At 38.7% G+C, this 17450-nt stretch overlaps 1 protein-coding gene across 1 annotated transcript in view; it reads right to left on the bottom strand.

Moving 5' to 3' along the window:
• Positions 1 to 17450, bottom strand: part of cdh16 (cadherin 16, KSP-cadherin) — a 157577-nt gene that overhangs the window by 137483 nt on the left and 2644 nt on the right. The window contains exons 3-5 of the mRNA XM_060911626.1: positions 12257 to 12391; positions 10223 to 10352; positions 1240 to 1398 (exon numbers count right to left, since the gene is read on the bottom strand). Coding sequence (XP_060767609.1) covers positions 1240 to 1398; positions 10223 to 10352; positions 12257 to 12391 — 424 coding nt within the window. The remainder of the gene's footprint in view (positions 1 to 1239; positions 1399 to 10222; positions 10353 to 12256; positions 12392 to 17450) is intronic.

The following is a 17450-nucleotide window of genomic DNA, read 5'->3' as shown; positions in this document are numbered from 1 at the left end:
ATATATTTTAATGATTTTTTGATACTGAAGACATCAAGACTATGAAATAAATATGGAACATATATGTGATTATGTAATAAACAAAAAAAAGTGTTTAAAAAAAATCCAAAATGTTTCATATTTTAGATACTTTAAACTGACCACCCTTACCTTGATGACAGTTTTGCACACTGTTGGCATTACACTAATAATCCATACTTCACTTCATCCAAACTTTTGACTAGTACTGTACATACTGTGTAGGTATATATATCAGATTAGATTGATAGGTAGATATACAGATATGTATACTGTATAAACACACACACACATACATACATACATACATACATACATACATACATACATACATACACACACACACACACATACATACACACATTATATAAAATTTCGTTATTCCACGAAATCGAGTCGTACATGAGCTGATAGCCAATGAGGCACGTAGCACCGAGATGGCTATAAGTCATGTACAACGAGATTGAATAGAATAACTGTATTATAATATCCACATTCACTTGATTTTGAGAAACAGAGCATTTTTATTTTTAATTTTTGCAAATTCAATAAATAAAAACTTTATACAAAACGTCTGACAAAATCATTTCTGCTTTGACTTTAAACAAACCAATGAAATGACAGTAGCAATTTGTGAAAAATGCTATAATAATAGTTCTTGAAAAAAAAGATGCATTCTTATCACCAAATACTTTCATTCCATATTTTGTTGCTTTTTTTATTTTTTGGGGTTTTGTTTTTGAGTAGAGCTTTTATTTCCTCCTCGGTTGGTTCAGCAACATGCTCCGCCATTTTGTTTACCTCTACTCATGGTATATGAGCTGATAGCCTAGTAGTAGAGTAGCCAATCAGAGCATGTGATTACTCATATCCAGTAAATGTGGATAGAAAAAAAATTATATATCCTCCTGGGAACCAAGAAAAAAATTTGTCTCTCAATTTCTCTTTTGTTGTGATTTCCTTACTAGGAATTTCCCAGCAACCCTCCTAGTCACATGATATATCATTGGAAAGCCTAGGATGTACTCTTTACAAGACACCAGGATTCAAGTGAATAGCTTGAAAGAGTAAGAGGGTGTGCATGTAAAACTAATGTCAACTACAAAGGACACAAGTCTATGGGTTGGTTCTCAGGAGGATATATACCGGTATATGTGTGTGTGTGTGTGTATAAATTTTTCCCTGTATACATCTCCCAAATTCAGACCCTGTGCTCATTACCATCCTCTGTGAGAAACACCTCCCCACTAGTGGCATCTATGTGGAACATGTGACTGGCCGGGATGCGAGGCATCTGGTCTAGGAGGCGAAAACGCAGATCAGCATGGGGTGTGTTTCGGTCGTCACGGTCTAAAGCCCCCACTTGCATGAACGGGATCCCTGAGTTTGGAGAAGTAAAGACAGGATTTGAGACACAGCTGCTTCAGTTGGCACAATTATGTTTTTTTAAGTATTTTTTAACTTTTTTTTCTTACTTTTAAAGTTATCAAAGCTCATGGCTTTAAAAATGTCTTGTACTGTTATAGTTGCACTGATTATGCAACTTACTTCCTGTTCTGTTATAAGTAGAAGTGGAGACAGCCATTTTAACTTACATCCCCAGCATAAAAGTAATGTTTTGAAACAGACTTCTTTGACTTCTTTCGTTACTTTTATGGCCCTTTAGGTTAAGCTAAGCAGATTGTGTGGTAACTAAGTTCTTAACTCAAGATTACACAAAGGTAGCTGAAAAAAATCCCCACCATGACCCTTTGGGGGCTACAGTACATTAAGCTACTTTTTCATTCCCTCACAACACTTTTGTGTTAACCCTAACCCTTATAACGAGGTAATGCAAAAGTAGCTCCAAAAAAATTCCGACCATGACCCTTAGGGAGCACCGTAGAAGCCATATGGCATCATGACTACTGCTATCTAGGTCTTTTTGCGTAGCAGGCCCAAAGAATGAGCTTGGTACCCAAGGTATGTTCAGCAGGGCTGAATAGTAGACATCAAGTAGAGTGGTCAATGTTAGCCCAGCTGATATACTGCCAGGAGTGAAGTCTAAATTAAATCCCTTACAGAGGGGTCTGCCAGCTGGTTGGACTGTGCCAAGGCAAGCAGCATAATGTGCCACATGCAGTGCTATAATAAGAAGTTTTTACCAGGAAGTCAAACTGCCTCAGCAATTGGGCAGCACATATCTCACTATAGTGCTTCAGGTTCATGGAGTCTGGCCACAGCTGAGCTGGGGCCTGCCCAAATCACCCATGAACACTGTCAATAAAGTCCTTGCACTGTGGCATAACAAACCCTGCTATCACAGGTGCTGTGAGAAAGAGTCTACAGTGGTGCTTGAAAGTTTGTGAACCCTTTAGAATTTTCTATATTTCTGCATAAATATGACCTAAAATATCATCAGATTTTCACACAAGTCCTAAAAGTAGATAAAGAGAACCCAGTTAAATAAATGAGACACAAATATTATACTTGGTCGTTTATTTATTGAGGAAAATGATCCAATATTACATATCTGTTAGTGGCAAAAGTATGTGAACCTTTGCTTTCAGTATCTGGTGTGACCCCCTTGTGCAGCAATAACTGCAACTAAACGTTTGCGGTAACTGTTGATCAGTCCTGCACACCGGCTTGGAGGAATTTTAGCCCGTTCCTCCATACAGAACAGCTTCAACTCTGGGATGTTGGTGGGTTTCCTCACATGAACTGCTCGCTTCAGGTCCTTCCACAATATTTCCATTGGATTAAGGTCAGGACTTTGACTTGGCCATTCCAAAACATTCACTTTATTCTTCTTTAACCATTCTTTGGTAGAACGACTTGTGTGCTTAGGGTCATTGTCTTGCTGCATGACCCACCTTCTCTTGAGATTCAGTTCATGGACAGATGTCCTGACACTTTCCTTTAGAATTCGCTGGTATAATTCAAAATTCATTGTTCCATCAATGATGGCAAGCTGTCCTGGCCCAGATGCAGCAAAACAGGCCCAAACCATGATACTACCACCACCATGTTTCGCAGATGGGATAAGGTTCTTATGCTGGAATGCAGTGTTTTCCTTTCTCCAAACATAATGCTTCTCATTTAAACCAAAAAGTTCTATTTTGGTCTCATCCGTCCACAAAACATTTTTCCAATAGTCTTCTGGCTTGTTCACGCGATCTTTAGCAAACTGCAGATGAGCAGCAATGTTCTTTTTGGAGAGCAGTGGCTTTCTCCTTGCAACCCTGCCATGCACACCATTGTTGTTCAGTGTTCTCCTGATGGTGGACTCATGAACATTAACATTAGCCAATGTGAGAGAGGCCTTCAGTTGCTTAGAAGTTACCCTGGGGTCCTTTGTGACCTTGCCGACTATTACACACCTTGCTCTTGGAGTGATCTTTGTCGGTTGACCACTCCTGGGGAGGGTAACAATGGTCTTGAATTTCCTCCATTTGTACACAATCTGCCTGACTGTGGATTGGTGGAGTCCAAACTCCTTAGAGATGGTTTTGTAACCTTTTCCAGCCTGATGAGCATCAACAACACTTTTTCTGAGGTCCTCAGAAATCTCCTTTGTTCGTGCCATGATACACTTCCACAAACGTGTTGTGAAGATCAGACTTTGATAGATCCCTGTTCTTTAAATAAAACAGGGTGCCCACTCACACCTGATTGTCATCCCATTGATTGAAAACACCTGACTCTAATTTCACCTTCAAATTAACTGCTAATCCTAGAGGTTCACATACTTTTGCCACTCACAGATATGTAATTTTGGATCATTTTCCTCAATAAATAAATGACCAAGTATAATATTTTTGTCTCATTTGTTTAACTGGGTTCTCTTTATCTACTTTTAGGACTTGTGTGAAAATCTGATGATGTTTTAGGTCATATTTATGCAGAAAGAAAGAAAATTCTAAAGGGTTCACAAACTTTCAAGCACCACTGTATTTGATGTTGTGGGCTGCATTGCACCACACAGAGCCATCTTCAGGGTGGATGGCACAACTTCATCGTGACAGCCTGCTTTAGGTACACACATGCAGACAGAGGCAGAACCAAACTTTTCCCAGAAACTGCTGAGGCCAGAGTTCAAAGCAGCAACTCATCTGGTAGGTCATTGTTAGCCTGGAAGTACCTCCCAGAGATAGCTTTAGACATAGCATTCTCATGCTTATCTGAGAAGTGCTAAGAAGGATGGCTGACAGCTGAGGCAGAAGGAGAATTCTGTTTAGATGTGCAATCATTTCAAGTCACAGGATCAGTGATTTAAGCTGAGCCATGTCTGCCACCAAGTCATTGATTCAAAGAGTAACTTTGAGAATAAGAATGAATGATGTCTGTTGCAAAGTTACTGATTTGTCAAGAGGGCTTCTTGTTACCGTATGTTTGCTGGGCATTTGTGACTAGCAAGCTATTTAGACTTAGGTGCATGAGCTAGATTCAAAATTTTTTTGTCTTATAAAGTGACTATAGTCTAGAGATATAGATAAATGTAGGGCAGTAGAGATAAATAGATAAATCTATAGACAAATGCAGGACAGTAATGCTCATGAGGGAAAAACAATTCCAGGCTAATGAGCACTGTGAAGCCCAGTAGCATTCAACACAGAGTATAAATAATATGCTAGTCAAAGTAACTGTGGTTCTGTGGACATTGTCAAGACATAGATATCCACTCATGCAATACACATGCATGCTGAAACTTTTAACAAAGTTGCAAAGTGACAGTGTTTGCTATAAATACCTTCACTCCATTTGCTGAGTGTTTATTCAGTCATCTGATGTTCACAGAACCACAAGTACATCTGTAACTAGCGATGTAGTTCACTCATAATGGCAGGGGCAGTGTCTAACACCTGGATACCCCCTTCCAAGGTAATGAGGAACCAACCCACCTATGGTAGCTGCAGCACAAACCTCCTGGAGCAACATGTCTCTCAGTAATGCCCATGAGGATGAAATACTCCTCACAGAATGGCAGTTCTCCTACCCTGAGAGAGGCTACAGGCACTAGAATTCTAGATCATTTCCTGGTTGCTCACTGGTCCAAGGGGCAAAACCCATAGGCACAGACAGTATAGCCGGGAGTGCAATAGTTACGCATTTATCTGAGATGTTAAGTCTTCACAGGGAAGGAGTGTCTAAATCAAAAGTAAAAGCATCAATGGGAACAAGTGACCACCACTTGGCATGTAGCTGATGGCTGCTGAAAACCTGCCACATAGCTGTCAATAAAATCCTTACATTGAAATACAAAGATTTCAGTGACAACCAGTGAGTGGAAGAGAAAGTTCAGTGTTGGTTTGAACCACAGTACCCAGTTTGGGCTGCTGTTTTTTTAAATGTACCAGTCATGGGTGGTCAGTCCTGCTGTGTCTGTGAGCCGGTGGAAACTGCTCTAGACCCTCCTTTGAGACTGGAACTGGGCAACATGGCTCATCTACCAGTTCATGCTCTATAAGGAAGAGTCTCCCAGATATGTCCATGGACAAGGTCTGGATCCTGAGCTATCAGGAAGGCTCCATTATAGGGCCCTAAAATTAGCAATTATAACTGAGCTATGTCTGATGTCCATATGCTCAGTGAACATTTCGTAGTTTGTACTGGATGTCAGCCAGCGCTGGGTCTGGATTTTATGGCTAGTGACCTGATTATGTTGATACTGAGGCAGCAAGCATAAAGCTGAAGGCTGTTTTCTGAGTTGGGACTCTGAGAATTTGGCAGAGTGAGAGAGAATGCTCAGGCTCTCTTTTTACAAAAAGCACCAAGTCTCTTACAGGCCTATTATTACAGGTCTGCTAGCCAACATGGGCTGTGAAAAACAGTTGCCTCTGAGTACATGGCAGAGTAGGGCACATACACTCAGGCTCTGTTAGCAGCATAGCACAGGTGGAAGTGAGGGGAAAACAGGAGCATGCATACTCCTATCCCATGAACTGGAGCAAAGGTCTAGTGCTGAGAATAAGAACAGCTCTGGAAGGATGTATTTGCTAGTGTAAGGGGGATGGAGGGATGCGCACACACACACAAGCGCGCGTGCACACACACGCACAAGCACATCCACATATCAGCCCAGTTAAGGGAAGCCATGGCTTAATGGTGAGAAAAGCAGCTTTGGGACCAAAGCTGCCGGTTTGATTCCCTGGATCAGCAGGAATGGCTGAAGTGCCCTTGAGCAAGGCACCTAACCCCCAACTGCTCCCCAGACTGCTCTGGGCATGTTGTACATTGCTCTGGATAAAAATGTCTGCTAAATCCCTGTAATGTAATGTAATGTAATGTAATGTAATGTAGTGGCAGTAGTTTCACTGGATGTAAGGTAAGGACATAGACACTCATCCTGTGATCCAGGATGCAATACTGAAAACAACACACTAGCTGATTAATGTGTAACGGTGGTCATTTGTCACTAAATGACCTTCATGGAAGATTTTCCCATGTCTACACACATGCAGGAGGGCTTCAAGTGCTAATACTACCTCATCAGTTAATGGTGGTGAAAAAGAACTTACCATTGTCCAATAAACCCCAAAAAACCTCACTCCAATAAACCTAACCTAATACTCTCATAAACTAACAAAATCAACATTCTCCAGTAAACCTTATTAAACCCAAACCTCCCAATACGCTTCCCAAGAATCTCTACATTCTAAACATTTCCTATCAGCCCCAAAGCACTCAATAAAGCTCAACATAATTACAAACACTCCCACCACTTAAACCCTGCCAAATTCTTCTCAACAATTTCCAACATTATAAAACTAACTGCTAACATAGGTGTGTGTGTCGGGGGGGGTTGAGCTGTAACTTTCGAAATTTAATGTATATGGGGTGAGTACAACACACACTGATATCTGAGGTTAGAGCTAGTGTTAGGGTAATTCCATCTTGAAATGAAAACATACAATGTACAGTGGTGCTTGAAAGTTTGTGAACCCTTTATAATTTTCGATATTTCTGTAGAAATATGACCTAAAACATCATCAGATTTTCACACAAGTCCTAAAAGTTGATAAAGACAACCCAGTTAAACAAATGAGACAAAAATATTATACTTGGTCATTTATTTATTGAGGAAAATGATCCAGTATTACATATCTGTGAGTGGCAAAAGTATGTTAACCTCTAGGATTAGCAGTTAATTTGAAGGTGAAATAAGAGTCAGGAATTTTCAATCAATGGGATGACAATCAGGTGTGAGTGGGCACCCTGTTTTATTTAAAGAACAGGGATCTATCAAAGTCTGATCTTCACAACACATGTTTGTGGAAGTGTATCATGGCACGAACAAAGGAGATTTCTGAGGACCTCAGAAAAAGCATTGTTGATGCTCATCAGGCTGGAAAAGGTTACAAAACCATCTCTAAGGAGTTTGGACTCCACCAATCCACAGTCAGACAGATTCTGTACAAATGGAGGAAATTCAAGACCATTGTTACCTTCCCCAGGAGTGTTCGACCAACAAAGATCACTCCAAGAGCAAGGTGTGTAATAGTCGGAGAGGGCACAAAGGACCGCAGGGTAACTTCTAAGCAACTGAAGGCCTCTCTCACATTGGCTAATGTTAATGTTCATGAGTCCACCATCAGGAGAACACTGAACAACAATGGTGTGCATGGCAGGGTTGCAAGGAGAAAGTCACTGCTCTCCAAAAAGGACATTGCTGCTTGTCTGCAGTTTGCTAAAGATCACGTGGACAAGCCAGAAGGCTGTTGGAAAAATCTTTTGTGGACAGATGAGACCAAAATAGAACTTTTTGGTTTAAATGAGAAGCGTTATGCTTGGAGAAAGGAAAACACTGCATTCCAGCATAAGAACCTTATCCCATCTGTGAAACACGGTGGTGGTGGTAGTAGCATGGTTTGGGCCTGTTTTGCTGCATCTGGGCCAGGACAGCTTGCCATCACTGATAGAATAATGAATTCTGAATTATACCAGCGAATTCTAAAGGGAAATATCAAGACATCTGTCTGATGTCAGTTACCGGAAACATTTAGTTGCAGTTATTGCTGCACAAGGGGGTCACACCAGATACTGAAAGCAAAGGTTCACATACTTTTGGCACTCAGAGATATGTAACATTGGATAATTTTCCTCAATAAATAAATGACCAAGTATAATGTTTTTGTCTCATTTGTTTAACTGGGTTGTCTTTATCTACTTTTAGGACTTGTGTTAAAATCTGATGATGTTTTAGGTCATATTTATGCAGAAATATCGAAAATTATAAAGGGTTCACAAACTTTCAAGTACCACTGTACATGTGTATGAAGTACATTCCTCTGCATTATCATCCCTGAAAGCTTTACGAACAGTGCAAGAAAGTGACAAGGTGCTGTCACCTTGAATAAAATCATTTTCTTTTAAATTGCTGTACACTCAGAAGGTGCATCTTAAGGTTACAACATAAAAGCAAGACTGATGAAAGGGATGAAATTTATTTTTTGTGGTACACATGTTTGAACAAAGGGTTTTCATTTACAGAAAAAAGTCCTTAAAGCAAATTAAGTCATTATTCTTTCACACTGCCCTGAAAATCCAATATACACACAATTTGTTACTGCTGAGTTTCAGTGGTCTGTTCCAGTGCATCTTCGTTGTAAATCACGGTTTATATTGGGGGATGTCATGGTCTAAGGGTTAGCGAAGCAGATTTGGGACTAAAAGGTTGCTGGTTCAATTCCCTTGATCAGTAGGAATGGCTAAAGTGCCCTTGAGCAAGGCACCAAACCCCAGATGCTCCCCAGGCTATGCTGGGTGTGTTATACGTCACTCTGGATAAGTGTCTGCTAAATACCATTCATGTAATATATCACTATTTAAATGTCCCAAACAAGGGGGGGTGTTTTTTGTCTTACTTGAAGCTTTAAGGATTTTTTTCACTGTTTTCATAGTCAAGGTGATTCTAGTAGAAGTAAGTCTACTAAACTATAATCATGAATTTATTTAGATTATATTTGAAGGTTTTTTTATGTAATCAATGACCTGTGCTCCTTGTGGTTGCTAATATTTGTCTTTTGTTATTGTAAGTTACTCTTCTCCAGCTCACAAGATTTCATTTATTTGTTTCATTTCATTTCAGTTCATTTGTTTCATTTGTAATCTGCTTTATGATCGATGTTTGTAACTAGAGGTATAAATTGGGCTAGGATCCACAGGGAGCAGCAGGTATTTAGTCAGATATGAGACCCATGGGACAAAGAAAGACCAGTTAACATAGGAGCATATTGACACAGCATGGAGCTTATGTGGTGTTCATTCATTTATCTTCAGCATCTGCTTTATCCTGGTCTTTTCTTATTTCTTTATATTCTGGGGAAGCAGAACCCCAAGACGTTCATTAGAAAACAACACAGGGGTTACAGGGGACATTTGGTTGATCTTTTTGTGGAGGCAGGTGGGATTACTTCAGAATTCCTGCACGCACCACAATTTGTAGCATTTCACTAGGACTTACTCCAAATCAAGAAATCAGTTAAAGGACTCAGGCAGTATGACCTCTGTTCCTGAGTTAACATTAAAATGCTTGCATCATACTGAATCACATTGAATTATATTGCATATGTTATTGCATATATGATATGTTATTGCATTCTATTTCATCAACAACAAGCTGGATAGAACTGTTTGGAGTCTCATCTCATTATCTCTAGCCACTTTATCCTTCTACAGGGTCGCAGGCAAGCTGGAGCCTATCCCAGCTGACTACGGGCGAAAGGCGGGGTACACCCTGGACAAGTCGCCAGGTCATCACAGGGCTGACACATAGACACAGACAACCATTCACACTCACACCTACGGTCAATTTAGAGTCACCAGTTAACCTAACCTGCATGTCTTTGGACTGTGGGGGAAACCGGAGCACCCGGAGGAAACCCACGCGGACACGGGGAGAACATGCAAACTCCACACAGAAAGGCCCTCGCCAGCCCCGGGGCTCGAACCCAGGACCTTCTTGCTGTGAGGCGACAGCGCTAACCACTACACCACCGTGCCGCCCCACTGTTTGGAGTCACGACCTCAAAATATATTTTTTAGACATTGAATCTTCTCAGAAAGATCAGCACTTGTTTTGTTGACATGCTGGATTTTATGTTTATTTGGATAAATGTAATGTTAGTCAAGTACTAAATATGTAAATGTGACCTGGATAATATAAACTCTTTATAAAGAAATGATGAAAGACTCATTATGTAGCCCTGCTGAATTCTCCCACCTTTCAGCAGGCCAAGTTGAACAGTGCCTCGCATGCTCTCTTGCAGGAACATGGGCACGTTGTCATTCTTGTCGATGACGGACACCTCTACACTAAAGCTCTGCTGGTGCATGGATGCCATGAAGGACACCTGGGAGAAAAACGCAGGTGGATTTAATGGTCATGTGGCAAGTCTTTTCAGTGCCCACAGTGAACCTCTTCATCATGTGATGTGACTGGCAATTTTCCACAGCACTTGTCAGGTATTTTTGGTGCAACCTTGAAAATGTATTACATTGGATACACACTGCCAGTCCATGCTTTTTTTTTTCTTTTTTAATTTTGCTAAACTGCATTAATATTCGCCCATCAAAACTAAACAATGATTAAATCAATCATGATGGATTATGAAGGTAAATAGTGACTACATTCATGACCATTCTGACAAAGCTTTTGAAGTAGACTGTACTTAATGTTATCCGTGGCTCATTGATTAAGTCATTCTGTAGTTTTATGCCATATTATGACATTTATATTCATACAACAGTCAGTTCTGGTCCACTAATTTGATTGTTTGAGCAATGTTCCAAATATGAAAGCTCGTCAGATGAAGATGCCAGCTAGCCTAAGTGCAATAATATGAACGCGGCTTCTTCAGGATCTATTTCTGGTCACAGAGCAAAAATACAGAGAATATGTGGCCATATTGTGTCCAAAATGTCACTGACTCAACACTAATTTCTTGTTTAAAAAACTGTTGTATAAAAGCAATATCATACTCAAGGTCATGCTGTTCTGAATATCAGCACAACTGTGATTAACTGCAACCGAATCACAGCTGTGCTGATATTCAGTACAACAGCACTTCCTCTCATGTGATATTGCTTAAGTTATATAAATAGAGGATGTTACACAGCTGCACAAAGATATGAAGTTTATCTTCGAGTGGTGAATATATTCACGAGTGAGCAAAGTGAACGAGTGAAAATATTTTCAACATGAGAAGATAAACTTCATATCTTTGTGTCACAGTGTAATGTTCTTTATGTTATATGGACATATCTAGACAAAAAAAAACACAAGCTAATCGGAAGAATTTAATTTTGATCCGGTTCGCCATTTTGACAACATGCATCAAGTCAGCAGTAAAACATTGGGAGTGACATCATCAGAGTGAAATATCGGAAAATATGTCACTCAGATCTCCGATGCATTTCATATGAAAAATGCGAGTTTTTCAACACAAGAAGTGAAACTTCATATCTTCAAGCCAACGTGTGATTTTATTTTTATTATATAGACACATTCACAAACAAAAAGCACCCAAATTTATCAAAACAATTCATCGATTTCCTCACAAGTGACCTATAGAGATTTATGTCACGGCTTTGGGCCTCCATTTTCCAGAAAAAGCTCGTGTGAAAAATACGAGTGGCGTATTTCCCAGTAAAACACTCGTGTCCTTATAATATTTAAATAATATTGGCTGGTGTTGAGTGGTATATCGATATATTCCATTCAGCTAGCATGATATTGAATGAGTCGAAGACAAATAGCTAAATGGAATATATCTGATATACCACAAAAAAAGCCAGCCAATATTATTGTTATTATACATACACATTCGATGGCGCTTCCAGCGAATAAAGTAATGGTTCTGCGCATGCGCAGCAGAAAACTTTCTCATTGAATATTCGGATTATCTCTGACGTGTGATGTCAAGTTGTCTTGACAACCGCGTAATATTGTAAATAATATTACACGCTCATTCTCCATTGGGTAGAGTGGCATAATACACGTAGAATAAGCAATATGCTAACAATATTGCATGCTATCAAACCAAATGAATGAAACCCGCCATAAGTGAATAGAATACATGTTTTTATTCCATCAAAAAAGTGTCTTGTATGTATAATAATTATATTTATATAATGTACATTTATTGTTTGTTCTTGGATTTCAGTTTGTCTCTAAAAAGTCCATTAAAAAAAGTTTTACCCACACAATACATAATAAGAAAAAACTCATTGGATTTTAACTGTAAAATCTACTCACTTGCAAGGAGTATGATGGCTTTTTCTCTCGGTCCAGTGGTTTTAGGGCATACAAGAAGCCTGACTCTACACCAAAAATCCCCTCATCATCACCAGTCACCATCAAATCAGCATAGTTTAAAGGAAGATCAGGAAGCTATAAGAACAAGCCCAACAATAACAACGTAAACTTCCATGAAGATAAAAACTGATTTGAAGGAAAATTTGATTTCAAGTATTTCTTTGTTACAGGGGTGTGATCAAAAAATTATATTGATTGACAGCATGTTAAGTATGACAGTGATTTTTGTCACTGCAACTGACAACACTAAAAAATTGATTGTAAATTAGACAGTAACTTACAGACAACAGAGTTGCCAGTAACATACTGTAAGATTTATAGCAAATAACTGCATGACATACTTACAGTAAAGTATTGGAATATATTGTATAGTCTATAAATAATATATAACCCAATACATTTGCTAATTTGCTGATGTTTAACAAAATGTAAAAAATAAAAAAAGACTTATAATTCATTCAGGATACAACCAAGCTCAAGATTTAAGGCTTTTGCTCAAGGACTAAATCACAGTAGTTTGGAATGCTGGGATTTGAACACATGATCTTCTAATCTGTAAATCAAAGCCTTAATAACTGAGCCACCACAACAACCCTGTTCCTCATAAATTACTGTAAAAATCACATGCATTTTTATGATGTTTTAGTTAATATCATTGCAATATTAGTGGACTTAATTTGTTTTTAGAACCTCGTTATTATTTGCTTTGACATCCAGCTTTGTGTGTGAGACACATCTACTGGGGGGTGATTATTAAGATGCGAGCCATACCATGTAACCCACTGAGCCACATGTGGTGAAAGGGATTCCTGCTACAGGCAGTGATAAAACTGGCACTTTAACACATGCTAGAGTTGCGTTAACTCTGGTATGGATTGTGCCAGTGTTCAATAGAACACATCCATACTGGGTGCACAGTCTAGCTTCTAAGTGGCAAAGCATACCACATAGTGGGTCAACATCATCAGCCCATGCCACACAAGTGATTTGTAGGTCATGAACACTTAAATGTTTTTTTTTGCATATATACACAGTGTCGTGCAAAAGTATTCATCCCCCTTGGTGTTTGTCCTGTATTGTTGCATTACAAGATGGAATTAAAATGGATTTTTTGGGGGGGTTAGCACCATTTGATTTACACAACATGCCCAGCACTTTAAAGGTGCAAATTGTTGTTTTATTGTGACACAAACAATCATTAAGATGAAAGAACAGAAATTTGGAGTGTGCATAGGTATTCATATGAAACCCTTTCATATGAAACCCGTAAATAAGAGCTGGTCCAACCAATTCACTTCATAAGTCACGTAATTAGTTGATTAAGATCCACCTGCATGCACTCAATGTGTCACATGATCTGTCACATGATATCTGTATAAATCAACCTGTTCTGGAAGGAACCTGACTCTGCAACGCTACGAAGCAAGCAACATGAAAACCAAGGAGCCTCCAAACAGGTCAGAGACAAAGTTGTGAAGAAGTATAGATCAGGGTTGGGTTATAAAAAATATCCCAAACTTTGAATATCCCAGGGAGCACCATTAAATCCATTATAGCAAAATGGAAAGAATATGGCTCCGCTACAAACCTGACAAGAGAAGGCCACTCACCAAAACTCACAGACCAGGCAAGGAGGGCATTAATCAGAGATGCAACAAAACCACCAAAGATAACACTGAAGGAGCTGCAAAGATCCACAGCAGAGATGGGAGTATCTGTCCATAGGACCACTTTAAGCCGTACACTCCACAGAGTGAGGCTTTATGGAAGAATGGTCAGAAAAAAGCCATTGCTTAAGAAAACAAATTTGGAGTTTGCCCAACAGCATGTGGCAGACTCCCCAAACACATGGAAGAAGATTCTCTGGTCAAATGAGACTAAAATAGATCTTTTTGGCCATCATGGGAAATGCCATGTGTGGCGCAAACCCAACACCTTGAGAACACCATTTGTACAGTGAAGCATGGTGGTGGCAGCATCATGCTGTGGGGATGTTTTTCTTCTGCAGGGACAGGAAAGCTGGTCAGGACTGAAGGAAAAATGGATGGTACTAAATACAGTGCAATTCTGGAGGAAAACCTGTTTGAGTCAGCCAGAGGTTTGAGACTGGGATGAAGGTTCATGGTCTAGCAGGACAATGACCCTAAACATACTGCTGAAGCTACACTGGAGTGGTTTAAAGGGAAACATTTAAATGTCTTGGAATGGCCTAGTCAAAGCCCAGCCTTCAATCCAATTGAGAATCTGTGGTATAACTTGAAGATTGCTGTACACCAACGCAACCCATCTAACTTGAAGGAGTTGGAGCAGTTTTGCCTTGAGGAATGGGCAAAAAGTGGCTAGATGTGCTAAGCTAATAGAGACATAGCCCAAGAGACTTGCAGCTGTAATTTTAGCAAGAGGTGGCTCTATGAAGTATTGACTTGGGGGTTGAATACTTATGCACACTCCAGATTTCTGTTTTTTCATCTTAATTATTGTTTGTGTCACAATAAAAAAAAACAATTTGCACCTTTAAAGTTGTAGGCATGTTGTGTAAATCAAATGGTTCTAACCCCCCCAAATCCATTTTAATTCCAGCTTGTAATATGACAAAACAGGACAAACACCAAGGGGGGGGGTGAATACTTCTGCAAGACACTGTATAGTGTAATTATGAACAGTAGCCAATTCAGGTATCTGTGCTCCCAAGTAGGCCAGTCAAATTGGTTCACTGCTGCTCAGAATTATTAAACCGAAATGTATAACTGCAAGATTATGAAAAAGTATTTTGTAGAAAATAAGCCAGTGTAAAACACTACATCGTGTTTACACACTACTCTTTATGAAAAGTGCAGCGTGTTCTTTAACATGCATTGGGTGTTGCTCTCCAATACACGGGACCTCCATTTTACATCCCGTCCAAGGGACAAAAGTTGATAATCACATACAGTAGAACTAAAATTCATGGAGGAGGTAGCATGCAAGGCTGGAAACCCATGTGATCAGAAAAGAGCTTAACCCTGCCAGGAAAAACAGAACCAGGTCTTACTGCACTGTTCTCTGGCAGTTTAAGGAGCAAGTCCAGCCATCTCAAAAATCACAAGTGCACAAGTAAGCCAGGTGGTTTACCAATAACACATGAGTCATCTGATCATGCATATTACCATCCTGAACTCCAAACATATGATAACCTGCCAAGGACAACATGGTTAAGAATGGTACAACTCATGGGCTCACTGCAGAGCACAGATCCTGTTTGTTTGATAAATTAGTAAACTATTTCCCGTGTTCTCTTACAACAAATATATTCCATCAGCCAAAACGTGTGGTGTCTGTAGATTGCTTCTTTAATTTTGCACTGTAGTTGTAAGGCTGACATAATTAACAAGCAAGTAAAGCTGACTAATTCATGAAAACAGTGTGTCCAGTTTATCTTGAAAGGCAGTGTTTGACATAGTAATACTATTTGTTTCATTTAAGCAAAGCAGAAAAATCCATATAGAAAACAACATTAAATCAGAACTACATTATCACAATTTAAACATTCAATTATAACTTCAAACTCTGGAAATCAAAAAGATCACACCTCCAAACCTGAGTATGATGCTTATGTGATTCTGACTTCAAGATGGTTTTCATTACTCTGCAACATACTTTTGCTCAGTGTGAGTGTGTGATGATTTATAGTTAGTGCAATTCTACCCCAGCTATGTCTTTCTTACTTGTTAACTGCATTAACCTTGTAATTCCAGTATATCACTAAAGAAGCAAGCTTTCAACACCAACAGCTTTCAGCATCAGCTATATTTGGGATAAAATGAATATGTACATTTAATTTTCTTTCTTTTTTTCTTTTTTTGCAACTAAAGCAGCGGCTACAATTATCGACAGTCTACAATTATCGACACCTTTTCAGATTTACCAATAAAAAACATTTTTACAAAGGTGAATTTCAGTTACAGCAGTTATTATTGGTTAATTAATCAACCAGAAGACCCGCCTCACCCTTTGATCTTGTCATCTGATGACGCAGCTCATTATCTGAGATGGAATTTTTTTTAGTGCGATCAGTAATTTGAGGAAAACCCGGACGTTATCATCGCAGGTAAGCATGGTGGAAAGATCATCTACATGTTTTTACTTATCAAATTCACTGATATTTCTTGAGCTCCTTGTCGAAACCTACTTTGTTTCTTGCTCTTTCATTTGACAGTCGCTATTTTGTATCTAAACGTGCATTTGAGAAGTCATGTGAGGTGTCAATAATAGTGATCACTTTCACCGGTGTCCATCATTATCGACACCCTGTGGAATTAAGTGACATTTACAACTGTTATGTATTGATCTTTGTGTAACATTGTTGAAGTAGATGAAGTACTTTTTAAAAAATAAAAGTGTTGTTATTTTATAATAATTTTTTTTCTGATTCATAACAGAATGGAATGTTTATAGAGTATTTGGAATCCTATTGCAATAAATACTAGAATTAGACCAGAATTAAATTCCTAGCATATAAAAAATTACATTCTTGAAATATTCAGATGTTTCTATTCCATTCAGATTTTTTTTTTTTGCACTTTGTTGTAAATATCTACCACATATTACAGTATCAGTAGACATTTTATATTTTGGTTCGAGGAAAGACATGCGACCTTTGACTTGGATTTTCATGTGCTTACAGTGTTAATTGCCTGTTGACATTTATTGGTAAACTACAAAACTAGAAATTAATACAAACAACAATGAACAATTAATAAAACATGATCTATGAAAATACTTAGAAAATGGGTAGAAAGTGCAACAAAAAGATTTTCTAACACAGGTTAAACATTATCAGTTCATTTGTTTACAAACATTAGAATTACTTTTTCATTTACGTAAGCACCGACATCGATATATTTATATAAAATATATTTTGTACTAAATATAAGTCTATGTAAAACAAATTTTAAATAAAAACTATGTTTTGTTAGCTTAATACCACATACTGATTTTTTTTCATAAATAATAATCTGGATTAACGGTGTCAATAACTGTGGACAAAAGTGTCGATACTTATGGAACGGTGTCACGTGATCTGATACGCTAAGTAATTGGGAATCAACTGGGTTTTTTTCCAGTGGAAGTTTGAGTAATTATTCATGCACAATTT

This window comes from Neoarius graeffei, chromosome 27, assembly GCF_027579695.1.
Source record: "Neoarius graeffei isolate fNeoGra1 chromosome 27, fNeoGra1.pri, whole genome shotgun sequence".
Classification (NCBI taxonomy): domain Eukaryota; kingdom Metazoa; phylum Chordata; class Actinopteri; order Siluriformes; family Ariidae; genus Neoarius; species Neoarius graeffei.
Note: the sequence above shows the minus strand (reverse complement) of the source record. Positions and strands in the feature narration are given on the sequence as shown.